The sequence below is a fragment of the Oncorhynchus masou genome, chromosome 6 (genome assembly GCF_036934945.1).
Source record: "Oncorhynchus masou masou isolate Uvic2021 chromosome 6, UVic_Omas_1.1, whole genome shotgun sequence".
Lineage (NCBI taxonomy): Eukaryota > Metazoa > Chordata > Actinopteri > Salmoniformes > Salmonidae > Oncorhynchus > Oncorhynchus masou.
This window is the reverse complement of record NC_088217.1, coordinates 46,610,504-46,628,677: the sequence shown is the minus strand read 5'-3', so window position 1 is coordinate 46,628,677 and position 18,174 is coordinate 46,610,504. Positions and strand designations below refer to the sequence as shown.

The 18,174-nt window shown below is 43.4% G+C and overlaps 1 protein-coding gene across 2 annotated transcripts in view; it reads left to right on the top strand.

Annotated features, from left to right (window-relative positions):
• The window catches only part of LOC135542152 (semaphorin-3F-like), a 94,854-nt gene that overhangs the window by 71,836 nt on the left and 4,844 nt on the right, over window positions 1-18,174 (top strand). For both annotated transcript variants that reach the window (XM_064968862.1, XM_064968861.1), the window contains 10 exons: window positions 5,370-5,486; window positions 5,781-5,920; window positions 7,268-7,382; window positions 14,269-14,338; window positions 14,486-14,630; window positions 14,872-15,094; window positions 16,077-16,165; window positions 16,273-16,314; window positions 17,477-17,636; window positions 18,067-18,147. In XM_064968862.1, the coding sequence (XP_064824934.1) occupies window positions 5,370-5,486; window positions 5,781-5,920; window positions 7,268-7,382; window positions 14,269-14,338; window positions 14,486-14,630; window positions 14,872-15,094; window positions 16,077-16,165; window positions 16,273-16,314; window positions 17,477-17,636; window positions 18,067-18,147 (1,182 nt within the window). The remainder of the gene's footprint in view (window positions 1-5,369; window positions 5,487-5,780; window positions 5,921-7,267; window positions 7,383-14,268; window positions 14,339-14,485; window positions 14,631-14,871; window positions 15,095-16,076; window positions 16,166-16,272; window positions 16,315-17,476; window positions 17,637-18,066; window positions 18,148-18,174) is intronic.

The following is an 18,174-nucleotide window of genomic DNA, read 5'->3' as shown; positions in this document are numbered from 1 at the left end:
GTAGAATACTGCCAGCTGACAGGGGCGGAACCAGGAAACCAAGGGACTGTTGTCTTCTGAGACCAATTACCCAGCCGCCCCACCCCCCATCTCCACCAGTTAGCATCAGCTATGGGTGACTGATGGCAGGAATTGAGAACTGGAGACTACTTTGTCTAGCGTTGAGCAATCCCGTATCCGGGAGCGTAATCATAGCCTCAAGCTCATTAGCATAACGCAACGTTAACTATTCATGAAAATCGCAAATGAAATGAAATAAATATATTGGCTCGCAAGCTTAGCCTTTTGTTAACAACACTGTCATCTCAGATTTTCAAAATATGCTTTTCAACCATAGCTACACAAGCAGTTGTGTAAGAGTATTGATAGCTAGCATAGCATTAAACCTAGCATTCAGCAGGCAACATTTTCACAAAAACAAGAAAAGCATTCAAATAAAATAATTTACCTTTGAAGAACTTCAGATGTTTTCAATGAGGAAACTCTCAGTTAGATAGCAAATGTTCAGTTTTTCAGTTTTTCCAAAAATATTATTTGTGTAGGAGAAATCACTCCGTTATGTTCATCACGTTTGGCTAAGAAAAAAAAATGAAAATTCAGTCATTACAACGCCAAACTTTTTTCCAAATTAACTCCATAATATCGACAGAAACATGGCAAACGTTGTTTAGAATCAATCCTCAAGGTGTTTTTCACATATCTATTAGATGATAAATCATTCGTGGCAGTTGCCTTTCTCCTCTGAACCAAATGGAAAAGTGGATGCAGCTGGAGATTGCGCAATAATTTCGATGGACACCAAGCGGACACCTGGTAAATGTAGTCTCTTATGGTCAATCTTCCAATGATATGCCTACAAATACGTCACAATGCTGCAGACACCTTGGGGAAACTACAGAAAGTGTAGGCTCAGTCCTGGCGCATTCACAGCCATATAAGGAAACATTGGAACACAGCGCATTCAAAATCTGGGGCATTTCCTGTATGAAATTTCATATTGGTTTCGCCTGTAGCATTAGTTCTGTGGCACTCACAGACAATATCTTTGCAGTTTTGGAAACGTCAGTGTTTTCTTTCCAAAGCTGTCAATTATATGCATAGTCGAGCATCTTTTCGTGAACAAAATATCTTGTTTAAAACGGGAACGTTTTTTTATCCTAAAATTAAAAGAGCGCCCCCTATATCGAAGAAGTTAAATATGTTTTATTGATACCAATCAGGAGAAACATTTGAGTATATATTGTCATAGTTTGGGACATTTTTTAAGGTTGCAAATGGTCAAATGTAGTCATAGAATGTGTGAAAAAATAAGAAAAAATTGTGGATGACCATAAAAAGACTTTCCTTCCCACTATCCCAGCCCAACCCCACATCCCCAGTTCCCACCCACCGGGAAAATAGTAAGATACTTCCTGGCTGTCACTTCAGTCCCACGGTTCACCCTCCCTCCACTCTACCCGACGCCCACTCTTCCTCCACCCTACCCACAGACCATCCATCCTCCCTCCTGCCATCGCCAGGTACACCCCCCAACCCCATATTTAGACCATGTATTGAGCAACCCCAATTCCCCCAAAACCTGACCAGTCAGTTGACTAAAGAAAAATAAGAAATACAAATGGATAGAAAGATAATGATTAGAGAATCAATTGGGGGGGGGGGGGGGATGTGTTCAATAAATAAATAACTAAATAATAGTAATTAAGAGGTAATTAGGTCATTAGATAAATAAGTACTGAATAGATGATAAAGGGGACCTAGACTTTGGCCATAATGCAAGGTGTGGGTACCCAAGCCATCCTCCTCTGTAACGACAACAGTGGTTTTATCAAGAGATGCAACTCGGGGCTGCTATGTTCTGTGAAACATATCTACAGGCCCGCAAATGGTGTAGCAGATCTTTTAAACTTTAGAAAGAACATAATGTCTCTCAACCACCACAAATGAGAGGGTGGGGCAGTCTCCTTCCAATTCGGCAACAACAAAAACATGTCGCGCCAGAACGGAGGCAAAGGCTCTTGTGTCTCATTGTACTTTTGGAAAACACAACTCTTCTGGGGTGACGCCAAAAAGATCAATCAACAGGTTTGGTGAGGTGAGGTTGTGAGTGGGGTGGTCAGCGTCATTATCGGCTGATTTACATGGCATTATCACAACACACAATTAATGAGTATTGTCAAAAAGAAAGAGTATTATTAGCCATGTGGGTACAGCGATTGGATGTAACTACATAGTCATAGTCAGTCAGGCCAATACAGGGGGAAAACAACAACAATCAAACTCAAGTATGTGAACCCTTTGGAAATACCTGGATTTCTGCATAAATTGGTCATAAAATTTGATCTGATCTTCATCAAGGTCACAACTATAGACAAACACAGTCTGCTTAAACTAATAACACACAAATAATGATCATGTCTTTATTGAATACACCGTGTAAACATTCACAGTGCAGGGTGTAAAAAGTATGTGTACCCTTGCATTCAATAACTGCTTGATCCTCCTTTGGCAGAAATAACCTCAACCAAATGTTTTCTGTAGTTGCGGATCAAACCTGCACAATGGTCAGGAGGAATTTTGGACCATTCCTCTTTACAAAACTTTTTCAGTTCAGCAATATTCTTGGGATGTCTGGTGTGAACTGCTCTCTTGAGGTCATGCCACAGCATCTCAATCGGGTTGAGGTCAGGACTCTGACTGGGCCCAGGTAATTTGCAAAGGGATCACATACCTTTTCTTACCTCTGTAGATTAGCCAAAATAAAAGGTGCTTAATATGGGAACGATTACAACTTAGTGCTTGACATTGTCACAACGCACAATTAGAACGATTACAGCTAACGACAAAAAGGGACAGTGGTGGTCGCTGCAGTAGGGAGGAGGGAGAGATAACGGGTGCTTGTCACACAGTCACCCCCTTTCATTTTGTTTAACACAGCACAGCAAGTCTGAGCCCGGCCCGCCACAATCAAATCAATTGCGGTCGGACTACCTTTAGTCATTTGTGTCTTAATTATTTCATCAAACAGTGTGCTTAAAGCATCAGACAAGCTCAGTGCATATAGTTGATTTGATTAAAACATATATGGAAAAATACACATTGAAACATTTTGACCAATCGATTGGTCGAAAGAATAGATGACTCCTGGACGACCAATATTTTTTTTAGCCGGGGAAAGGCCTACATCCATTAGTTTAAACAGACAATAATGAACTGAAGGTCCCGTACCTTTGTCTCCAAAAAGTTGTGTGGTTTGCTAGCAAAGCCAGTCTCAGCCAAACTAGCCAGTGTTGTAGCCCAGCTAGTCGGTGGCAACTCAGGGCAAACTTTTTCGGCCATAGTTTTCCAAGTCTTCTACTCCCCAGTGGATTTTTCTGCAAGTTCCATGAATCTGTCGGACTCCAGGGCAGAGTAAAGCCACACCACTTCTCCGTTTTGGGTGATTCTCAGCTGGGCAGGGTAGAGGAGGGAGGGTCGGAGGCCACGTTCGTAGAGCTTGGACATGGCATCTTTGAGCTCAGCCCTCCTATTATTGGCTGTAGTTCTCATAGAAGCGTACAGTGTGCCCATGGTATTTCAGGGGCCCCTTCACCCGTGCAGTCAACAACACACGGTCCTTAGTTTGGTAACGGTGGAAGCAAACAATGACAGGACGAGGCTTCTGGCCTGGTCCAGGCTTCTGAATGAGGCTGTGGTGGGCCCTGTCTAGCTCCGGAGGAGAGGGGAAAACATCTTCCCCTAGGACCTCCACGAAGAACTTGGAGAAAAAAGCAGTGGGATGTGTGTCCATTTCTGTCTTTTCGGGTAAATTCACAATCCTCACACTCTGGTTCCTACTGCGCCCGTCTAGGTCCATTACCCTCACCATTAGGGTAGTGGAGTGTTGCAGTGGTCTAAGATACTGCATCCCAGTGCAAGAGGTGTCATTGCAGTACCTGGTTCAAATCCAGAGAGCATCATATCCGGCTCTGATTGGTGCACAATTGGCCCAGCGTCGGCCTCGTTTGGCCGTAGGAGGCTGTCAATGTCAATTTCAATGTCTCTCTTCAGCTTGACGTTTCTAGTGTTTAGACCCAGGTATTTTCAGCAGCTGCTTCAAGGTCGACGATCCGCCTTGAGAAGTAACTAGAGTGTGGTTGTTGTCCAGTTTTGCATCCATTCTAGCAAATTAAGTCTTGAATCACTCAGCTATTACGACAAAATTGGCGGGCGATGCCCGCCATTGTTGCCTGCCAATGCGGTTTCTCTCGCAGGGTAAAGTTAGATCTTAGTGAGGTGGCCTCTGGTTTGTCAGGTTTTGGCAGTTTAGGCGTTTTCGATTGCCACAGGTATTACAAAACTGCCTGTACTAACTGCTAGTTAGTACATACAAGTAGTTTAGTTGTTGCTCCGTTTGCCCTGAGCCCCTGTTGTCCTGATAACCCCACCCTTGAGAACTCCCCGTAGCTGTCAAATGCATGCTGAGACACCTGCTGTCATATTTAAAATATATATATAAATTTCACCTTTATTTAGCCAGGTAGGCTAGTTGAGAACAAGTTCTCCTTTGCAACTGTGACCTGGCCAAAATAAAGCATAGCAATTCGACGCATACAACAACACAGCGTTACACATGGAATAAACAAAACATAGTCAATACTACAGTAGAACAAAAGAAAACAATATGAGGCCCAACCAGCAACTGAAGGACCAACACCCAGCCTCCCCACTGACTAACAAGACTATGGTCCTCCTTCTCTGTACATAACTTTAAAAGGCCTTGTTAGTGGCAAACCGTGCAATCTTCCTTATGTATGATTGTGTAATATAATGTGTGTTGTTCATCTGTCTTTGTCCACACTATGTGCTAAATATGTCTTTTACACAGGCACTGTGATGATGACAGTCTAAAGATATGTATCTGGACGTAGGGGATGGAAAGCCCTGAGGTATTGGGCACTAGGGTCCTGTCAATGGACCTGCCAGGGACTGAAGGTTTAATTCTGGGGGTGGGGGGTTCTGCGTAAGGAGAGCCTCAGTCCTTCATGCCAAGGGTGTGGCTGGCTTTATATCAAAGAGTCAAAAGTATTTGGCTCAGCCGATTTAATCTCTCTCTCTCTCTCTCTCTCTCTCTCTCTCTCTCTCTCTCTCTCTCTCTCTCTCTCTCTCTCTCTGTCTCTCTCTCTCTCTCTCTCTGTCTCTCTCTCTCTGTCTCTGTCTCTCTCTCTCTCTCTCTCTCTGTTTCTCTGTCTCTCTCTCTCTCTCTGTTTCTCTCTCTCTCTCTGTCTCTCTGTCTCTCTGTCTCTCTCTGTCTCTCTCTCTCTCTCTCTCTCTCTCTCTCTCTCTCTCTCTCCCTCTGTCCATCCGTCTCTCTTTCCCTTTTCTCTCAGACGGTGAACTCTATGCTGGGGTCTACATTGACTTCATGGGAACAGACTCTGCCATCTTCCGTACTGGGAAACAGACCGCCATGCGTACAGACCAGTATAACTCCAGATGGTTAAATGGTAAATAAATAAATGGCTTCTTTGGCACTCGAGATATGTTTTATACAAGAGCTTGTCTATGCTATTAAGACTACTGTGCTGTAATTTATGCATGGGATGGCAAGGATTTGAAAGTACCATTTGTCAACATGTGAGCCGAAACTATTGAAAAGTTTAATCATGTTTATGTTTACAAAATCTAATCCTTTATTAAACACGAAATGCAGACAGTTTGTAAATGATATTAACCAGATGTTCAGTGAAACTTATCTCCTCCTAAGCTTCTCGCACTCCTTCTCTCTCTCCTTCTTCCAGACCCGTCCTTTGTCCATGTGCAGCTCATCCCTGACAGCGCAGAGAGGAATGACGACAAGCTTTACTTCTTCTTCCGTGAGACGTCTGCTGAGATGGGCCAGAGTCCCGTGACTCAGGCCCGCATCGGTCGGATCTGCCTGGTGAGCACAGCCTCAGAATGGAGTGTGTTAATAATGAGGCCACGTTCACCTCAGAACTGTCAAATAACAATACATGTGCACAACATGACAAATAAACCCTAGTTTCTTTAAGAAAGGGAAAGGAAGCAGTTTTGTCGGGACTTCCTGGGTGTGGAACTACTTGTGTTAGTCTAACACTAACTCGTTGAAATCCACATGTCTATTTAACCTTCCTGTGTACAATGCATGCCTCTGTCCATGAGATGGTACTCTGACCTAAGACCCCATGATCCTCTGACCTCTCCTGACTGGTAGTCTTAAAAAACTCTAAAGGATGTAGTATATTAGGTATTCAGTTAAGAGCTTGGTAAAGTCCAGAGCCTCTAAACCAGCCCAGCAGCCCTTCGACATCATTATTCTCTAGTGCCTGTGGTAATTAACCACACACTGTCTTAATAAAAGCACGGCCCTGACCTTCTACCCCCAGAGCTACAAATTGAGAAGAACAGCAAAAACGAATAACAGGGAATGTGTTTGTCCCCTGTAGGGTATACTTGGAACTTAGGATGCATCTTTCTGGGCTTAGCTTACAAACATGGAGAGCGTAGTGTTTATTCAGTTAGTCACCATGCTCCAGTTCTTCCGCAGCTCACCACTGTGTTTATTTGAATGGGTGAGGCAGTGACCCTGCACACAAACACTCATTCCCCTCTCAATGTTTTTACACTGGTCCCCAGGGATGCTGTTCTATCATTCTCACTTCCATACACATCTGGATGCTCTTAATGCCATTCACTTTATTGGCTCTATACACTCCTCATACCCCAAAACATGAACAACTGTACAGTGTCGTTGCTCTAAAAATGGAGTACAAAGTTTGTGAAAACAATTTCAATTCCCATTTAGGGATTTATTCCAAATACATGTGTGTAGAAGGTAGTGTGCAGTATGTACAGGCCTACAACCGTCATGTGGGTATTAAAATGTTATATGTGGTGAAAACAATTTGCTACAGCAATATTTTTGAAATATATGACACGGCAGTGTGTTTTCCCCATCAAAGTGGAACGTGCTTTAAGGAGGAGGAAACCTCTATATCACATCTACTGGGTTTGACTGTCCCTCACTAGACTGGAATTTGGCCCTGCTCCATGACAGATGGGAGAGGCTCTAAATAAGAGGAGACAGTATTTACCATCTCATCCCCCCACAACTAAGCATTTCTCAACGTTTTGCAGGGCCGCTCTCAAAACCAGCCTGCTTTTTAAAATATGTACAATGTATGTGGGTGGCTCCACCTGTTTGTTTTTGGACAGAGGATGTGAGTGCGTGTGTGATGAAGATTGTGTTTTCTCCCCCTCTCTGCAGAACGATGATGGTGGACACTGCTGCCTGGTCAACAAGTGGAGCACTTTCCTGAAGGCACGGCTCATCTGCTCAGTGCCGGGGGCCGACGGGATTGAGACGCACTTCGACGAGCTCCGTGAGTTCTCCTTCCTCCCCTTTACTGTGCTTTCATCCGCTATCCACGTCAAAGTAAGGAACGAGGAACCAGACAGCCTGTTGAATATCTTGAGGTTTCTCATCGGTATTAAAACTGTGTCAAATAGAGACCAGTTAAAGATGATGGTGGTGGAACTGACTCCAGACCAGTTGCAGGGTGCCTGAATGGTGTCACACTTTTTCTCCATCCCCTAAAGCTGATGAATCATATTGCACTCTAGACCATGATTAGGTGATTATTGGAGTCAGGTGTGTTAGCTGGGGCTGGGGCAAAACTGTGACACTAATCAGGCCCCTGAGGACTGGAAATGCCCACCCTTGATAGAGGAACTAGTTGGTGTTGCCTGTCTTTTATAACTCTGCTTTCACTATCCAACCAGGCTCATCTAAGGCCAGTTTTTAGCTCTGCATACCACCACCTGACAAGTGCCTGACTACACTGCGCTGCACTGCACACAGCCCAGTCTCTGCACCATATGGCAGCCTCTTCCATTACACAACCTCCTCTCAATCCTCCCGTGGCCCATGCGGCATGCTGTAATGGGAATTGCGCACACTCCGGCACTATAGTTGTTATTTTCTTTCAAGATGTCTCAAACAAAAGGCTCCTTTTTCCTTGCTGTGCAGTAAAAGGTGTCTGGGAAGCACTCCCATCCTGTCATAGGCTGGATATGAGGGGCTTGCTGCCTCGTGGCAGACAGATCAAGTAGCCAGGCAGGACTGTCAAGCCCATTACCATGTCTTCCTATCTCTGCCTCACTGATTCCAAATAGAATGTTGGAATGATAAGAGTTCTGATTATTCTACGACCGAGCCTACAGTAGACAAGTTCTCAAGAATGAAAAAGCTTGTGTTACTTTCCATTTGACCTCTGTTTAGAGTCCCAGATGTAGGTTATGGTTGATTCATTCTGCTTGCGTGTGCATTTAGTCTTGCAAGTTTTTTTCTCTCTCAGTAACGTTTCCATCCAAAGATTTTATGCGAGTTAAGTAATACCGTATATTAAAATAAAATCACTAAAGCTGCGATGGAAACAGTACGTTTCGGTACAACTTTATAAATGCCGACAGACCATTTGTTAGTTCAACATGGTCGGTGAAATTAAATAGGTGAGAAATGGCGATGGAAATGCCTTTATCTGCAAATATTGATATAACAACTATCATATTGAAGTCAACTTGGAGTCACGCGATGACATGGTCTGTATTCCTCCCACTACGACTCGGGAAACCATGCAGCCAATTAGGCTAAATATGAAATAAGTTACAGAGAGGAAAGTGCACAGTGATCTTGATCTCCTTTCCAATAATGGGGGGGGGGGGAGGGGGAGGAGACCCTGGGCTAGAGCGTACATGCCTCGCCAGTAGGCACATTTCTATTTAATGCAACAGTTTAATGCAACAGTTACAGTTTTGTGCAACAGTGACTAAACTATTGGTAGAGGTTAAAATGCGATGGAAACACATTGAACTTTAGATTTTTATTAAGTACATGGAAGCGAAGAAGTACATTTCGTGTGCACTACGTCATCACACACTGATTCTTTATCTGCAACAAGTCAGTTTGGTGGAAACACGCCACTGGTTGGAAAATGCACAGATTTTTAGAATGTTTGCATAAAAATCTGCGGCAATTGTATGTAAACCTAGCTACTGGTGCTATATAACCATTTTGCCCAAGTAAATGAAAGAATATCCAAACCGTGAGCAGCGTACTCTACGGTTATAAACTACTTTGTGTCTTTATTAGTCGGCTCAGTGTTGACGCAGGCATGCCGTGCACACTGGGTTTAGAGGAGTGTGGAGGGCTGGCACTGGTTCACATGTACAGTGCACCGTTCAGGATAGTACTTTAATAAAGCTGTAAATGTGTAAAGACACGGGCTGTTGCAGTCTCCTAATGAACAGTGCAGACTCAGCTTAGCAACAGGCTGTCCATACAGTACATCCATACAGTACGTCCCGAACTAGGAAGCAAAGGTCAGACAGACCTGATGCCAGTGGCCACTGCCTACTCCTGCCAGGCAGGAAGTGCATGTGTTTAACTGGGTATAGGTGAGCTCCATGCCAAGTCTCCAGTTTACTGATGGGTTATAATGTCTGGTCTAAATACAGGTGTAGGACCTTTATTTGAGTCAGTTTGCTACAGCAGGAAAGTAATCCTGCGGCAACAGGAAATGTGAATTATTTTGTGGATTATATATGTACACTACCATTCAAAAGTTTGGGGTCAATTAGAAATGTCCTTGTTTTTGAAAGAAAAGCACATTTTTTGTCCATTAAAATAACATCAAATTGATCAGTAATACAGTGTAGACATTGTTAATGTTGTAAATGACTATTGTAGCTGGAAACAGCTGATTTTTAGTAGAATATATACATAGGGGTACAGAGGCCCATTATCAGCATCCATCACTCCTGTGTTCCAATGGCACGTTGTGTTAGCTAATCCAAGTTTATAATTTTAAAAGGCTAATTGATAATTCGAAAACCCTTTTGCAATTATGTTAGCACAGCTGAAAACTGTTGATCTGATTAAAGAAGCAATAAAACTGGCCTTCTTTAGACTAGTTGAGTATCTGGAGCATCAGCATTTGTGGGTTCGATTACAGGTGCAAAATGGCCAGAAACGAATAACTTTCTTATGAAACTCGTCAGTCTATTCTTGTTCTGAGAAATGAAGGCTATTCCATGCGAGAAATTGCCAAGAAACTGAAGATCTCGTACAACGTTGTGTACTACTCCCTTCACAAAACAGAGCAAACTGGCTCTAACCAGAATAGAAAGAGGAGTGGAAGGCTCCGGTGCACAACTGAGCAAGAGGACAAGTACATTAGAGTGTCTAGTTTGAGAAACAGACGCTTCACAAGTCCTCAACTGGCAGCTTAATTTAATAGTACCCGCAAAACACCAGTCTCAATGCCAACAGTGAAGAGGTGACTCCGGGATGCTGGCTTGCTCAGAGCCCTGACCTCAACTCCATTGAGCACCTTTTGGATTAATTGGAATGCCGACTACGAGCCAGGTCTAATCGCCCAACATCAGTGTCCGACCTCACTAATGCTCTTGAGGATGAATGGAAGCAAGTCCCTGCAGCAATGTTCCAACATCTAGTGAAAAGCCTTCCCAGAAGAGTGGAGGCTGTTATAGCAACAAAGGGGGGACTAACTCCCCCTTGTCGAACATCTCATTCCAAAACCCATGATTTTGGAATGAGATGTTTGACGAACAGGTGTCTACATACTTTCTGTCATGTAGTGTATTTTGTAGGGGGTGTTAGGGCTGACATTTTAAAGTGGAAATGACAAACTTTAGAAGTATTTTTAAACCTTGAATTCACCACAAGTTTGCAATTCCTGCTGTGCAACAAAAATTCTCAGCAACAAAGGAGTGATCCAATGAAGATCCTACATCTGTCGGTCCATGCTCAGGTTGTGGTGTTGACAGGGGAGAATAAGGATGGAAGGATTACTCCAGTACTGCAGGGCAACAAGTTCTATGTGCCTTCTACACTAAACAAAAAATATAAATGCAACGTTATGGTCCCACCCATGTTTCATGAGCTGCAATAAAAGATCCCAGAAATGTTCCATATGCACAAAAAGCTTATTTCTCTCAAATGTTTTGCAAAAATGTTTACATCCCTGTTAGTGAGACAAAATAATCCATCGACCTGACAGGTCTAACACATCAAGAATTAGTTGATTAAACAGCATTATCATTGCACAGGTGCACATTGTGCTTTGCACAATAAAGCCCACTCTAAAGTGTGCAGTTTTGTCACACAACACAATGTCTCAAATTTTGAAGGAGTGTACTATTCGCATGCTGACTGCAGGAATGTCCACCAGAGCTGTTGCCAGATAATTGAATGTTCATTTCTCTACCATAAGCCTCCTCCAACGTTGTTTTAGAGAATTGGTCAGTACGTCCAACAGGCCTCACAACCACAGACCACAGTGTCGTATGGTGTCGTGTGGGCGAGTGGTTGTCAACATTTTCAACAGAGTGCCTCATGGTGGCGGTGGAGTTATGGTATGTGCCTGGATAAAGAGAACAGATAAACTTACATTTTCACTCTCTATCAGTGTAGTAGTGAAGTAAAGAGGACCTTGGGGTAATTATTGTGAACTTTGATGAGCCTTCCAGCCCAGTCGTATTCCTTGTGTGGCAACAGTTTTATGTGTGACTTGCTGTTAGCTTCAGACGCCAGAGACCCAGAGAGTTTTACAGTTGAGAAGAGTTAAAGATTTGGCTCTACTTGAGAACTTGCACCCAAATGACCCCCAGTAAATTTAAACACAAGGTAGAGGCCCTTATCCAGACACATGTGCTTGTATTCTATGTCAAAATGAATAATGCAAAGCAATTATAGAAATTGATACTGTAAAGGTTTAGATTGTATGGTGTAAGTGCATTGTAAGTGCATTGCATGAAATTGAGCATCAACAATATTTACACTTTTGAAGCTACTCTAATCAATCTCACTGCTTCAACAATCCGCAGGTACCTGCGCATGGACTTTATGAGAGATGAACAAGAGTGGTAGAGGGAAAGAAAGACTGAAAGAGAAGGGGGAGAGGTAGAGGGCAATATCACGCTAAGCTCTAGGAAAAATACATTCATACTTTTGAGGAAACAAAAAATGTTAAGACAGGATTTTTATTGCCTTGCAAAAGTAGGAAGGTGAAAGGGCAGTTTGGAGTCTGGATTCACTCACAGCTCTTACTAACATGCACGTGAGAAGCCTTCCTGTTGCCAACTCTTCTCTGCCTTGTCAGAATATTTCAATTTCAAATCAAGTAGCTTTTTTCATAATAATAATAACATTTTTGGGAGGCAACAGACTCGAACAGCCAACTGTATTGAGCTAATGATAGCTCTGGTTTTCTGTCTGTTTGTGATTGCAGTGTAGTCTACGGTATCTGATTCATCACTTCCTGTAGTGGAACAGCTGTGTTTCTTGGTGGGGCTCATCTGTTATATGACAACCCTGGCAGCCTTTCTCTCTGTATTCTATTAAGTATGTTGAATTGCTAATCCTAGTGAATAACAATGTGCCCAGTCTACGCAAAAGGAAGAATTGTAGACTAGCAGAATTTATAATACGTCTCATTGGAGTCCATTGCATGATAATGCTTTCAATTTGAGTTCTCACAGGCTCTTCACAGGCTCTTGCATGTAGACATGCAGTGTCTTTATCCTCTGGCCAATGGCCATTCCCCTACTTCACACACAAGTAGTCTGACTTACTATTGAGTTCTGTTCTGTGAGGTGGATGTGACTCCTGAGAGGAGAATGTAGGCCAGTCAGAAAGCAGGCCAGTGAGGAGAGACTATCACTATTGGCCGGAGGCCAATCAGATCTAAAGTAGGTCTCCTTCTGCAGCCACCTGGGCTCCAACCAGAAATAAACTGGTTGGAGTTTCTCTCTGGAACCCCAGAGGCATGTGAGGTATGATTTCATCTTCCTCTAAGGCACGTGTCAAACTCATTCCACGGGGGGAATGTCTGCAGGTTTTCGCTCCTCCAATGTACTTGATTTGATTAATTAAGGTCACTGATTAGTAAAGAACTACCCTCACCTGGTTGTGTAGGGCTTAATTGAAAGGAAAAACCAAAAACCAGCAGACACTAAGATTGAGTTTGACACCCCTGCTCTAGGACTTAGAACAAAGCCCAACTGCCACCCCTCCCAACCTTGGACACCGGAAGTGGAAAGTGTCTGTTCGTCACGTATTAAATAACTCAGATTCCGGAGAAAACTCTCAGCAATCATGTGACACAGCAATCATGTTGCCTCACTCAAGCCTAGACACCTCAGGCGACTGTGTGGGTTTCATTGCTATATATCTTTACATGGTGTCCCAGTTTGGTCTTTTTTATTAATTGTTCTGCATACATAGATGCTCAATAATGAGTTTCATTACCCTCTGGGTTCAGTTGGGAATATCCGCTACTGGATAGAATGCTTACTGTTCAAGGGTGTGGCCTCTGAAGCGCTTTGTCTTTGTTTTATCATATTGTGTACTGTACAGACAGTACTGTAGCCTTCATCTTGGCCTAGGGAGGAATCCTGTGGACGTTTGTCTCTGTTAGTTTCCTGTTGCTCTGTAAAGATGTGTCATGGGCTTACCCTTCCTGTTTCTGTCAGCAGTATGATGAATGTCAGTCGTACAGCCCTGGGGGAAAAGGCTAGCCACATCTTCTCCTCCTTTCATTTTGACCCCATCCTCACTGCTAGGCTAGTTTATCTCCAATTCCATCAAGCCCACAGCATTTTTATTTAACTAGGCAAGTCAGTTCAGAACAAAATTCTTGTTTACAATGACGGCATAGGAACAGTGGGTTAACTGCCTTGTTCAGGGGCAGAACGACAGATTTTTACCTTGTCACCTCAGGGATTCGATCTAGCAACCTTTACGGTTACTGGCCCAACACTCTAACCACCTGCCACCCCTGCACGATGGTGGCCTGGTCACACAACGTCTTCAAGCAACACAAAGCTTGACATTAGATTTAGATTAGAAGTTGAATCGCTACATGTAGTGTTGCAGGTCTAATCACAGGGTACAGTGAAAATGTTAAGCTCCGAGCTCCAGCAATGCAGGTCAAAGTGAAATAGAAACGATTCATGTGATGATAAAGAGAAATGAAATGCGTGCCTCTGAGCTGCCCTCTGAAAGAGGAGAGGAGAGACACTGTGTGCATTTGCTCCTCCTGTTTGACATCCCTAAGAGCAGAGCTGTTCTGATGGGAGTTCAGGTTTTGCCAAAAGGTGTGAAAAGCGAAAGGTGGATTGACTGGACCTCTGTAAATACTACCTTCTCTTTGCACTGACGTGATTCTTGCTGTGTATCTCTTTAAGGAGACGTTTACATACAGCCGACACAGGACACCAAGAATCCTGTTATCTACGGAGTCTTTTCCGTCTCGGGGTGAGTCGTCAAAATTGTTTTCCGAAACTTTTATTAGAAACATTGAAGAATAATTATTGAAATACACTTTTGTTGTCATATGATGTCCCTATTAGTTGTTTCAGTTCTTAACCCGATGAGCTGTCTGTCTCTCCCCTCTCCACACAGCTCAGTGTTTAGGGGCTCAGCAGTGTGTGTCTACTCCATGGCAGACATCCGCCAGGTCTTCAATGGGCCCTTCGCCCACAAAGAAGGGCCCAACTACCAGTGGGTCGCCTACACTGGGAAGATCCCCTACCCTCGACCTGGGACGGTGAGCCTCACCCTCCCATGGCCATGAGTGTTAACACCAAACCACGCTGGCATAAGAGACACTTAGACTTTAAATAGAAACCGTCTGTCTGTCAAGCAGGACAAAAACATTAGCCTCCATAGCCGTGTTCTCCTGCTATAAGAGTCCGCATGTCTCCCGTGTTGATGCTGTGGATAAGTGGTTGTTGTTGTTTCTGTGGTGAGAGGCAAAGTTTTAATGCTCGTTTCATTTTCAACCACAGTGCCCAGGTGGAACGTTCACCCCCAACATGAAGTCCACCAAAGACTACCCAGACGAAGTCATCAACTTCATGAGGAACCACCCCAACATGTACAATGCAGTGTACCCAATGCACAAGCGCCCCCTGGTGGTCCGGACCAACGTGGACTACGAGTTCACCACCATCACTGTGGACCAGGTGGCCGCCGCAGACGGGAACTATGAAGTGTTGTTCCTGGGAACTGGTGAGTCGTCACTAGTCTATATTCACGTGAAATAATGTAGGCCTACATAAAGTCACATTACCGTTACTTTCTACAACTCTTTGTACAATGTCCAAGGATGCTCAACAAAACCTCCGCCAGATGGACCTGGTGTCTTTCTCATGATTATTTATCACCAGGAGAAAAGCTTCTGACCCCCTTTTTGTCATAATGAATGTTTAACCAATAAACAGGGTCGTCCTTTGCGTCATTCACTTGAAGTAGAAGCTTTTGAGGTCTCTACCTGCCGGTCAGGGGGAATGGGTGAGAGGAGGGGGAATGGAGGTGGGGGGTTACAGTAATGAAATCCATTATACTAATCTCACCACCAGCATAGTGCAGCAGTAGAGATTTTACGGGTTTTTATCCTCCCATACGCGCATTATCCCTTTAGTGTGCCGTCTTTGTTCTGCTCTGCGTCTCTTGGAGACTAGAGGGTTTTTTATACGAGTGCACCGTGCTACACTGTGCCCGGAGTCAGTGGAATGTCTCTCCTTTGAGCCGCCGTCAGGAGCACGCATTCATTGCTGCGTTGGGGCACATTGAGAGTCATAATAAATCTCAGGTATCCTGCACTCAGGAATGCCTGGGTGCAGAAATCAAACATGCCATTCTGTTGTGGCGCAGCTGGGCTGTCTGGGGGGAAATTCCTACCTCCTGGCTCCTGTAGAACGGGGCGCAGGGAGGAAGAGGAGAACGTTATGCCAGTTGACATGCAGTACTAAGCAAGTGAAAGAGATGATGTTCATATAGGGGAGCACAAAGGTGAACACTGAGAGAGAGCTGTCTGAAAGAGGTGAAGAGTACTGAAGTGTAAAGCCTGATGGAATGAGCAGTGGGGATGAAACTTTACATAAGCAGACTGTGAGGGGTGTTTGATTGACAGGCAGCAAGGCAGGGTAGAGTCAAGCCACACTAGGTGTGTGTAGTAATAGTAACTCTCAGGTGTTTCCCTGGGCCACAGACAGGGGGACGGTTCAGAAGGTGATTGTTCTGCCCAAAGACGACCTGCAGACTGAAGAACTGGTCCTGGAGGAGGTTGAGGTGTTCAAGGTGAGCACTCAATGTCTTTCTTCTGTCTCTCTCTCTGCCTATATCCACGTCTATTTTCAATAAAGATACTTTAGAAGACTCATCAATGCATTGTCTCCACATTCCAGGTTCCAACTCCAATTACCACCATGAAGATTTCGTCCAAAAGGGTAAGCATATCTGTAGAAGCTTTACCTCATAGACTTAGTAATCACTGAGAAATGTCCTTATTTTTTAAAAGAAAAACACTTTTTTTGTCCATTTAAAATAACTTCAAATTGATCAGAAATACAAGTGTAGACATTGTTAATGTTGTAAATAACTGAATAGACTGACGAGTTTAAGAAGGAGGTTCTTTGTTTCTGGCCATTTTGAGCCTGTGATTGAACCCACAAATAATGCTGATGCTCCAGATACACAACTCGTCTAAAGATGATCCGTTTTATTGCTTCTTAAATTAGAACACCAGTTTTCAGCTGTGCTAACATCATTGTAAAATGGTTTCAATTAGCCTTTTAAAATGATAAACTTGGATTAGTTAACACACCGTGCCACTGGAACACAGGAGTGATGGTTGCTGATAATGGGTCTTTATATGCCTATGTAGATATTCCATAAAAAATCAGCCGTTTCCTGCTATAATAGTCATTTACAACATTAACAATTTACAACATCTACACTGTGTTTCTGATCAATTTGACGTTATTTTAATGGACAAAAAAAAAATGTTTTTCTTTCAAAAATAAGGACATTTCTAAGTGACCCCAGGCTTTTGAACGGTAGTGTATATTTCGTAGGATAAAGAGGAGGGAGTGAATTAAATGAAGGGAAATTATTTAAGAATGCCATGAGCTACTTATACGAAGCTGTGGAACTAATGTTTCCCTTCATAATTCAATAGAATGCCTGCAGTCTGGTCGAAACAATAAAAAGAGAGATATGGTAAACGCATTAAGTTAGTGTTTCGCTGTGGTTAAAATAGTTGACCTTGGACACATGACATGACATCCTTCTTAGAAAGGGTTACAATTTTACACAGGCTGACAAGAATGATGAATTCAAAACAGCTGATCGTAAAAGCTGACAGTGCATTGTCCTGGGACAATGGAAATCTTAGTGAGCTCTCCCAGTGTGCTCGTAACTCTTCCAAGTAGCAAACTATATTTACATGTGTTTTAATAGTTATATTATCACATTACATTGTTATAGCTTTGACCGACTCTTGGCCACTGTAACCCTCTGCACTGAGACTTGATCTGTGGTACATATTGGATATTCCCCTACTTTATCCAGCTGGGATCTCACATCCTCCTTTGCGTTCTACTCTCACAGCAACAGCTCTACGTGTCTTCTGAGCTTGGTGTGACCCACCTGGCACTCCACCGCTGTGATGTGTATGGGGAGGCGTGTGCTGACTGCTGCCTGGCCCGGGACCCCTACTGCGCCTGGGACGGAAAGTCCTGCTCTCGCTACTCCACCTCGCAGAAGAGGTGAGCATCAGCATGAGCTGCTCAGAATGGCTCTATAGATTGTAAATGGCTTTATACTGTAGATTGTTGAATGGCTCTATAGATTGTAAATGGCTTTATACTGTAGATTGTTGAATGGATCTATAGATTGTAAATGGCTTTATACTGTAGATTGTTGAATGGCTCTATAGATTGTAAATAGCTTTATACTGTAGATTGGTGAATGGCTCTATAGATTGTAAATGGCTTTATACTGTAGATTGTTGAATGGCTCTATAGATTGTAAATGGCTTTATACTGTAGATTGTTGAATGGCTCTATAGATTGTAAATGGCTTTATACTGTAGATTGTTGAATGGCTCTATGGATGGCTCTATAGACTCTCTATGGAATGTTGAATGGCTTTGCATTTGCATGGTAATTTATTCTCTTCTCTTATTCGGGAATACTGGTCTGACCCCTTTAGACGCAGCCGGAGGCAGGACGTGAAGTACGGGAACCCCATCCGGCAGTGCAGGGGCTTCAACTCCAATGGTAAGACCAGTGTGTGCCAGAGGGTGG